Genomic DNA, 10098 nt, shown 5'->3' on the forward strand with positions numbered 1-10098 from the left:
TGTGTGGTGTGTGTGGTGCTGGATGTGTGGTGTGTGTGGTGCTGGGTGTGTGTGTGGTGCTGGATGTGTGTGTGGTGTGTGTGGTGCTGGGTGTGTGTGTGGTGCTGGGGCAGTGCTGCTGACTCACAGCCGTGTGTGCAGGGCCGGTGCTGAGCCTCGGGCTGCAAACGGATCAACGCTGGAATGAAACACGCAGATGGGAAGCGTGGGACTCGTGTCAGCGGAGCTCTGCGATGAACGTGGAACAAATGGAGCAAATCTCCTCTTTGGTCCCCTTCCAGGCACTTGGGATTCGTTTCCCCCTCTGCAAGCCAGGGCTCCTGGCAGTGCTGTTTTGTACCTGGCCTGTGCTGTCTGCAGGTGATGCTGCTCCTCGCTGTGAGCATCGCTGTGGGGCTGGAGCTGCTCACAGGTCACATTGTGACACGGCCACTGATGGAGCCGCTGCTGTGCCAGCACTGTTGACTGTGGCCAAACCCATTGTCACCTCTGTTTCCCCTGCTCTTCTTTTCACACCAAGCTGTGTTAGTAACCACTTTCCTGGCTTTTAAAAAATTTTTATCTAACTCTTCAAGGCTATTTCTGCTTTGAGTCACGACCGGATAGATGTATGTCCCTGCAGTGACACAGGGGGAGGTGCTTCACTTCCTAAAAATAGTCTTAATTCTCCAAATCTTTCTGGATGAGAGCACTGTCTGGGCACACGTGGCTGTTTAAAGCAGCTTCTGCAATGCATGTGGGGGTAAATATGGTGAAGTGGGAGTCAGTGCCTTTCTCCTTCTTTAACACAAAACAGTGATTCTTAATCTGTTATTAATAGCTAGAGCAGGTTTCTTCTAGGAACTTTATAAGAAACAGAGAAGGAAAATGTTGTCCTTGGGGGCCTGCTGGTTGTGTATTGCTGTTGTGAGTAAGATCATCTCACTGCAGGCTGGTTGGTTGGCCCAGACACCTAAACACTGTGGCTGGGTGGGCTCTCAAAGAACAGTGAACTCTCCTTCCCGTGGCACAGCCACGGATGTGACAGCAGGGCTGGGTAGCCTGGATGGGAGCAAAGCTCCTTTGGTGAGTCACTTGGCCTGGTGCTGTTCAGGTCCATGGCTTAGTTTCCTCAGGGATGCTCCCAGAGATGTGGGGCTGTGTGTGCTGTGTTCCAGCCGCGCCGTGTTGCTGTTCCCAGCTGACTTGGTGCTTTGTGCCTGTCACTCACCCCAGCACAGAATTAGAGTATTTGTCACAGCAGCAAATATCCATGGCAACTAATTCCCCAGCTCTGGAAATCTTCACGATTTTTGAAGTTTCTCTTTTCCTGTGAAATGCACAGGGGTGGTTCCACAAACTTTTTTTTTCAGGTCTTCTGCAACTGTCAGGAGTGGTGGCTCTTCTTGGAAACGCTTGAAAAATACACCGGTCCCAGTTTGGAAGATGGGGTGAGTTTGGGTGGATTTGGCTGAAGCATGCACATGGGTGACTGGGATGTGCTCATGGCAGTGGGACACAGGCATGCCCCTCCTCTCCAGGGCATACAGGGGTAGAGACCACACAATTAAAGAAGCAGATTTTATCTTTGAGATGTGGAGATGCTGCACAGCAGGTGGGGATGGCAGCTGTGCCCACAGCTCATGAAGGAGTCAATGAAGTTGTGTCAGGGGAGATTTAGGTTGGATTTTAGGAAAAGGTTCTTCCCCCAGAGGTGCTGGCACTGCCCAGGCTCCCCAGGGAATGGGCACGGCCCCGAGGCTGCCAGAGCTCCAGGAGCATTTGGACAGCGCTGCCAGGGGTGCCCAGGGTGGGGTTGTTGGGGGGTCTGGGCAGAGCCAGGAGCTGCACTGGATGATCCTTGTGGGTCCTTTCCAGCTCAGGAGATTCCATGATTCTGTGTAAAGTTTCAGCCTTTGGTTTGAAGCCCTTTATGGAGAGCTCCATCCGGGAGTGCTCAGGTGGTGTCTGGTGTTAGGGCTTTGTTCTCCAGCAGCCCCATCCTTTGTTCTTGGAAGACTGAAACCTTCCATCTTTAATGTTTTCAAGCATGCACGTTCCTGTGACTGATGCTGTTTATCTGCTGTTTATTATTCCCAAGTTGCCACTGCAGTGTTTCCCAGCAGGGCTCATGGAGCAGAAAGCACTGCAGGTTTATAGTGCGTGGTCAGGTGGAACTACTCCATGGCTTTATTTTATCCCAGCAGAGTTTTCCATTCCTTGTCAGCTGGGGCTCTGTGGTCTGTGCTGGGAAGAGTCTGCTTGAGGTTCCTGGCTTTGCATCTCTGCTGGAATGGAACTTTTATAAGCAGGAGGAAGACAGTGCTCAAACCAGAAGTTATTTTGTGATGGTACAAAGGTGACAATAATCTTAATACTGCATAATTTACATGGCCACACATGGCACATTATCAGCTCCCATTTGGAATTGTACACAAGATGCAGGACTCACTCCCTTTCAGAGCTGGGCTGGTGCTGGTGGTGCTCTAGTTTGCTGTATCCTCTCAGGCATTGATTAGGAGTACATCTAATTTGATTGGTTTTTGGTAGCTGTGATCACAGTTCATTAGTTGCAGTATTTGCTGTGTAATGTGGTTATTAACGGGTGAGTGCGCTCGCAGCCGGGCTGTGGGTGATGCCAAGTGGAGCACAGAGGTCACAGGTCTGGATTTCAGAGGGACTGTGACAGGCTGGAGCAACAGGGTGATGGGAACCCTGTGGTGTTCAGCAGAGGCAAGCACCAGCCCTGCCCTGGGGTTGCTGCTGGAAGCAGCTTTGCAGAGCCTTGTCTTGGGGACAAGAAGGTGACCAGGAGTGACCAGAGGTCAGTGGTGGCTTTGGCTGTGTTAGCAGAAGTGTTGAGGGAAGGGACTGTCCCCTCTGCTCAGCAGAGGAGTGCCCTGGGGTGCCCTGTCTGGGCCATCAGTCTGGTTTGGGACCTGCTAGGATGAGGCTGGAGCAGAGGAGACAGGGACACCCACAGCTCCATGGTGGAGGATGTGAAACAGAGGACAGAGCCTGGCTCTGCTCGTGGCAGGGTGAGGCACAGGGCTGGGAGATTTCCATGTGGGAAATCCTGCATGGACACATGGAAGCATGTTGACTTGGGAATGAGGACTGGATACTGGGATAGGGATCTGGAGAAGTGCAGAAAATTCATGGCTATTCCAGCTGGGCATAGGCAGGGTCGTGAGCAACCTTGTCTGGATGCAGATGCTCAGGGCAGGAGACTGGACCTGAGGCCTCCTGAGGTACTTTCCAGACACATTTCATGGACCATTCTATGATTATTTCTGATGCTTTCTGTGAGTTTGCCTTTAGCTCTCTGGATGCTGATGGGGATGAGGAAAAGCCATGTCCTGTTATGGCTTGTCCCGTCAGTGCCAGGGGAGCCTTGGTGATTTCTGTGTCTGAACCCTTCAGGCTGTTACACAGACCATGTTTCAGACCTTGTGAAACAGCCCCACAGGTCTGTTCACTCCACTTCCACAGCACTCTGAATTGAGGGAGGAGCTGCCTGACACTGGGACAGCCTGAGGATTGGCAAGCCAAATTTATGGGATTAAGCTGTGCTTTACTCCTCTATCAGGCTTTTATTTGTTAAAGCTTATTATAAGTACAGTGTTTTGCTGGAACACTTGGGGAAGCAAAGACCCAGTGGTGTTTCTGATCCTTTTAGGAGTGGGATTGGCTTAGGAGCTGATGGACAGCAATTTTCCTATTTTCTTGCCTCTGCAGTCTCTGGGATGGCCCCGCTGGGTGCTGCCTGGAGTTGTTTTCCCAGGAACCTACATTGTTTTGTGGGTAAACACTGAGTATGTGCTGGGTGAAACGTCTGCCTCTCCCTCTCTGTCCCCTTCCTTTTCACAAGGAAAAAAGTAAAAATTTCTGCTTCAGAGTGGAAGAACCTATGGATGCAAGCTCCTTGGAAATTTAATTTTGAATTTGAAACTTGACTTGTAAAGGTCTAGAAATTTGTGCTTTGTTGCTCTGTAACAAGCCCATTTTCCCCTCCTTACAGTTGCAGACATCGAGCCTGGAATTGCCACTTGTAAGTACCTTGAGAGGCTGCAGCTCTGTATCCCAGCACAGATAAGGTCTGTAATTACTGGATTGGATTGAGTTCTGCTGCACAACTGCAGCCCTAAGGTGCCATTGCAGTGGAGGAATGAAACCTCTGGCTGCCTGTAGCTGTTACTCCCTCTTCTTGGAATGCTGTAGGTTCACAAAGCACATGCTGTGAGAACAGGATTGATCCCGTCAGGATTTGTACAATTGATTTCCAAATGCACAATACCTGAACAGGCTTAATGGTTGTGAAAGTCACATTCTGCAGGCAGTGGAGACCGAGAGCTTTACGGAGGAATCCCTGTGGATGCTGCAGGGAGGCAGTGACGCATTTGTAGGAAGCAGTGGGATCGTGGCAAGGAGCTTCTCTCTGTCACGAGGCTGCGGTGCAAGGCCTGGGGTGTCAGGCTGGGGGGTGGGGGAAATCTTTAATCATGGAATCATGGAATGGCCTGGGTGGGAAGGGACCTTAAAGCCCATCCAGTCCCACCCCCTGCCATGGGCAGGGACACCTCCCACTGTCCCAGGGTGCTGCAAGCCCCAGTGTCCAGCCTGGCCTTGGGCACTGCCAGGGATCCAGGGGCAGCCCCAGCTGCTCTGGGCACCCTGTGCCAGGGCCTGCCCACCCTGCCAGGGAACAATCCCTGCCCAATATCCCATCCATCCCTGTCCTCTGGCACTGGGAGCCATTCCCTGTGTCCTGTCCCTCCATCCCTTGTCCCCAGTCCCTCTCCAGCTCTCCTGGAGCCCCTTTAGGCCCTGGAAGGGGCTCTGAGGTGTCCCTGGAACCTTCTGTTCTCCAGGATGAACAATCCTAATTCTTTCAGCTTTAATGTAGTGAGGTTAATGTTGGTAATTTGGTCCAGGGTGTTTCCATGAAGATTTACAATTTCTGTAGTTTTAGGAAGGGTGAATTTGTAAAGTAGCTAAAGCACCAATATTAAGTCAGGCATTACCCTGAAGTGAGACATCCTCATGGGTACAGAGGGAATTAGAGTTTTGTTTGACATTCGAGGCACCATCCTCCAAATATTTCTGCTTATTTTCCATTTGCCTTGTAAAGGAAATAAGTAGTGAGCCCTTTGTCCCACGGGGCAGGTACATAAACTCTGCTATTAGCATTAGGTGTAGCTTTAATTTCCAAGTTCAAAATATATTCTACTGTGTAATAGACCATTATAGCATTAGTTGTAGTCTTAATTTACGGATTGGTTTATTTATGGAACTGCTGGTTTGATGTAAACCCAGCAGAGGTGCTTGAAATCCTTATGTGGGATTAGTGCAGTCCTGTGGTGGCAGTTTGTGGGGGCACATCCTGCTGCTGCACCTTTATCCCTTAACACTACCTCATGAGAAGTGTTTGTGCCATGGCAGGTCTCTATAAAAAGAATTTGCACCCAAATGCAAGTGTTGGAGTCGGAACAGCTTAGCTTAATCGAGCCTGGATGTGATGTGATCCTGCTCCCTCACTTGGGAAAAGGGCCCTGTGCTGCTTTTCACTGCTCTGTGCTCCTTAATATCATAGAGTCATGAAATATCCTCAGTTGGAAGGGGCCCACAAGGATCATCCAAGTCCAACTCCTGGAATATGTTGCTATGGGAGAATTCCCTTCAGTGGCCTGGCTTCTGTCTGCTCTTATACTATTTTGTAAAACCTCTGATAACATAAAAATAGATAGAAAATTGAAGGTTTAAACCCGCTTTTATTCCTGCAGAAGATTAAAGAAATAAAAATGGGTAGAGAAGGTAAAAAAAAAAAAAAAGTTTTCAAGCAGTTTGGTGGATCCTGGGAAGAAAGGAGTAGGGGGGTGGTCACAGTTTTATTTATCCCCTGCATGAAGTCTGGCTTGGGAGACCAGCTGAGTGCTGGGCTCTGTTCCTCTGCAGCTCAGCTGGCCTCTTCCTTCTCTCTTGGGACACTTCCCGTGTCCTGTCCTCCTCTGTGTGCTTTGGGGTCCTTTGGTGGAACCCTTCCAGCTGCTGAACCTGCCAGGGTGAGACCCCCAGGACTCAGGGTCCTGCTGGAGAGAAGGGCCAGGAGCCACTCCTTGGAGTCATTCAAGGAGCATGTGGATGCAGATAGTGGCTTCTAGGCCAAACTTGGCCTTTTATCTGTTTAAAAAATTGTATAAATAGATGCATTTCACCACATAAGACATTAAAGCTAGAGAGCAACATTCATCTCCCTGCTGTTGACTGGAGAAGATGAGAAGTTCTGGAAAGGCTCCACAGAGCTGGATTGCTTGTGGTGCTGGCTGCACTTCTGGTGTTTGTTTGTTGTCTCACACCTCACTGGGAGCGTGGATCACTGCACGGATCCTGCTGGGACACATGGCAAATGTCTCTTTGCTTCTCCTGTTTTCCCTGTCTCCCTGCACTGGCAAAGCACCCAGCCTGTGTGTGCTGCCTCTGCTTCTTTCCTTGGGTGGGATTTGTCCTGAAGAGCAGCCAGAACCCTGCATTCTGTCCCTGCAGTCTGGTTTTGCAGTTGTTGGAGAGGCAGGGGAGGAAGTGTTTTGTAGAAGGGAGCACTGGATGCATCTCCTTCAGAAATTAAAGATGCTGAGGGCTAAAAATAAACCATTCCCAGCCCTGTCCCTGCAGGAACAGTTTCTGTTCCTGACAGGAACTGCTGGACACAAGCTCTCGGGGATGGAGGCTTTTAATGCCCTCTCTGAAGCACCAGAGCCTGGGCTGCACTGGGATTCTGGGGCCTCCTGGCACAATCCTGTTGTTTCTGAGGAGCCTGAGCAGCTGAGGGGGCTGTGGAGTTGTCTGGCCAAGCAACATGTAAAATTGGGGTTTTTCTCATTGAAAAACAACAGCTAAAGAACTTCAAAAGAGCTGGAGAGGGAGTTCACACAAGGCCCTGGAATGATAGGACAAGGGGGAATGGCTTAAAGTTGAAAGAGAGTAGATTTAGATTGGATATTGAAAGGAAATTGTTCCCTGTGAAGGTGGGCAGGCCCTGGCACAGGGTGCCCAGAGAAGCTGTGGCTGCCCCTGGATCCCTGGAAATGTCCGAGACCAGGTTGGATGGAGCTTGGAGCCACCTGGGACAGTGGAATGTGACCCTGCCATGTCAGGGGGTGGAACTGGATGAGCTTTAAGGACCTTTCTAACCCATTCCATGATTCGTGGATTGCTTTTTTGCCTTTGTGTGTACAGCAGGCTGCTTTGGAACCCCTTGGCTTCCCAGAGTGGCTCTGGAATGGGAGGGAGTGACTTTGGATATTCTGGTGCTGCTTTTGTTAATGTGAACCTTTCCTGCATGGAGCAAAGGGGTGGGATGGCAGCTGGGTGTTCTGGGAGGTGTGAAGGTGTCCTGTGCAGGGACATGATGGCCAGGCTTGGCTGCAGCCAGGGGAGCACGAAGGGGTGAGAGTGAAGGGCAGGACTCAGATTGTGCTGAAACAACTGCAATGTTTCTGCATTAAAACCTCTGAGCATTTATTGCACCACACAAGTTGTCTTGCAACACAATGCACTGAAATGACACAGTCTGTTCTGAGCACTTGGGAAATTGGCTGAAAACTGCAATTCATCCTTTCTACGTGTGAGAGCCCTCCCTTGTGAAGGTCAATGACTTTGTCTTCCCTCTTGGCTGTTCCTGGTAACCCACAGTCAATATCTGTAGGGTTTTTGCAGAAGATATGCAGCCCTGAACACTGATCCCAGAGCATGTCTTGGATTACAGTTTTATGGAATGGTTTGGATTGGAAGGGAATTGAAATAGCATCCAGTCCCACCCCCTGCCATGGGCAGCGATACCTTCCACTGTCCCAGGCTGCTCCAAGCCCTGTCCAGCCTGGCCTTGGGCACTGCCAGGGATCCAGGGGCAGCCCCAGCTGCTCTGGGCACCCTGTGCCAGGGCCTGCCCACCCTGCCAGGGAACAATTCCTTCCCAATATCCCATCCATCCCTGCCCTCTGGCAGTGGGAAGCCATTGCCCTTGGTGCTGGCCCTGGGACTCAGTGCAGAAGGACGTTGGGTGTCACAGTGAAGCAGCTGGGATGTGCCAGGACTGTCCCTGAGTTACTGGCCAGGGTCACTCGGGCTCCTGCAGGATTTGATCCAAAAGCACCCTCAGCCCCAGTCATGGCCCAGTAAGTGGTTAACTCTTGATTTCTGTTTTATATAAAACTCTTGGCATCTGCAGCATCTGGAATGCCAGCTGCCAACATATTTTATTGGTGGTGTTGTAAGGGATGGGAAAGGTCTTGCACTGTGCCACACTGCCCCTTGCACTCCCACTGCTGACATGGTTTGCTGTGCTGCTTGCATTTACCTCTGTTTCCTCAGTTCTTATGGGAAACCTGCTCTTCCCAGGATTGCTGACCTCCACACTCCTCAGGAGCGTGTCCTGCAAGGATCAGCTGATCGTTTCCTGGGTAGTGGAGGTCGTAGAGGCACCTTGTATGCAGTATTCAAGTTCATGATCCCTCCTTCTGCTCTCAAGTAGTGATTTCCTGCCTCCTGGAATCTGTTCTGGAAGCAGGCAGCTGCCTCCACTGGCCAATGCTCCCAGAAATAGGATATGCTGACTGTCGAGCTGAGCATGGATTTGTCACAGAATAAAGTTCTGGGTGTCACAGGAGGCTGCAGAAGTTGCTGCTGTTGGCTGATATGGGGCGTTTGCCTTGAGCAGAGGCAGCTGCAAATCCTGTTCAGGGAGAAGATGGAGCTGAAGGAACCTCTCTTCATGTCTGCGCTGGACACACACCTGAAACCTGCCTCCACATAAGCATGTAGGAAAGTGGTTCTTGAACTGAGGATTTCATAGTCAAGGGCTGCGAAGCAACACTTCAGCTTTTAAATATGAAGTTTTATCTTTCATCTCATGCCTTAAAATAGAGGAAAATGTATATTTATGCAACCATGTGGGCTTTGCATCCGGATATCTAAGGAATATTTCATCCAGAAGGAGATTCTGCATCTAGATATCTATCCCTAAGAAACACCTCATCCACACAGAGATCCTGGGCTATAATTGAGCATTGTTTGGAAGCTGGCAAGAAGTCAGGAGTGTGATGATTTTAGAGTGATGTTTGAGGTCACAGACTGTAGTTCATGTGCTGTCTCTGAGGGAAATTTATTTGGTACTGAAAACATTAACATTGACAGTAGCTTGTAGAAAAGAGAGATGCTTGCAGCATGGAAAAATTCTTGGAAGTGAGCTCTTCTACCCACCCTCAATCTCAGGAAAGATAGGATAAGTCCTGTGCTTGAAGCAAATACATCCCTCAAGTCTGTAGTCTGGAAAACCAGGGTTTTTTAACCAGTCTGAATATTGTAAATGAGATAGGAATTGGTAGGATAGGAATAAAAATTGAGTTTTAATGTTGACTTTGTGTGCCATGTGTGGTATTATGTCCTTGGCTGTGCTGGTGAGAAAAGATAAAACACGAGTTGACGGTGGCTGATCTTTATGCTGATCATTTAACACAATTCCCAAGGGCTGAAGCACCAGTAAAAACTTGAAAGCAAAGGCTGTAATGAGAAAAATGACTGCTTGAGGCCCTCATCTGCTTCAGTACAATTGCTTCTTGTGTAGTAAAGAGCATTTTTCAAATGAACCTTGTGTGTGGTCACTCCTTGTTCACTCTTGCTTACAAATGAGCCACTGAGCTCGTGAGTCAGGCCTGGCCCAGGTCTTGGATTATCCTGCTGGTTGTGGAGGTGATGGGATCTGGACCAGACCTTTCCTGACTGATGTGATAAGCTCAGCATAGCTGAAGGGCTTGGTGGACTTTTGCACCAAAGTCTTGGTGGGATTTTCCATTTCTGGATCTTCGGCATTTTAGTTTGGAGACTAAACAATGAACTGGCACAACTGGGGCCCTTCCTCTGGCATTTTTGGAAGCTCCATGCCCAGAGCATGGCTCCTGCAGCCATTCCCAGCTCCATGCCCAGAGCCTGGCTCTCCTCAAGTCATTCCCAGCTCCGTGCCCAGGATCCAGCTCCCCTCAGCCATTTTCAGCTCCCCTCAGCCATTTTCAGCTCCCCTCAGCCATTCCCAGCTCCCCTCAGCCATTCCCAGCTCCCCTCAGC

The 10098-nt window shown here is 49.9% G+C and overlaps 1 protein-coding gene across 4 annotated transcripts in view; it reads left to right on the plus strand.

Annotated features, from left to right (window-relative positions):
- The window catches only part of OSBP2 (oxysterol binding protein 2), a 94902-nt gene that overhangs the window by 7471 nt on the left and 77333 nt on the right, over positions 1 to 10098 (plus strand). For 2 of the 4 annotated variants that reach the window (XM_015644078.3, XM_015644079.3), the window contains exon 2: positions 1353 to 1430. The exons of the other annotated variants lie outside the window; for them this stretch is intronic. In XM_015644078.3, coding sequence (XP_015499564.1) covers positions 1353 to 1430 — 78 coding nt within the window. The remainder of the gene's footprint in view (positions 1 to 1352; positions 1431 to 10098) is intronic. 4 annotated transcript variants of the gene reach the window in all.

This window comes from Parus major, chromosome 15 (genome assembly GCF_001522545.3).
Source record: "Parus major isolate Abel chromosome 15, Parus_major1.1, whole genome shotgun sequence".
Taxonomy (NCBI): domain Eukaryota; kingdom Metazoa; phylum Chordata; class Aves; order Passeriformes; family Paridae; genus Parus; species Parus major.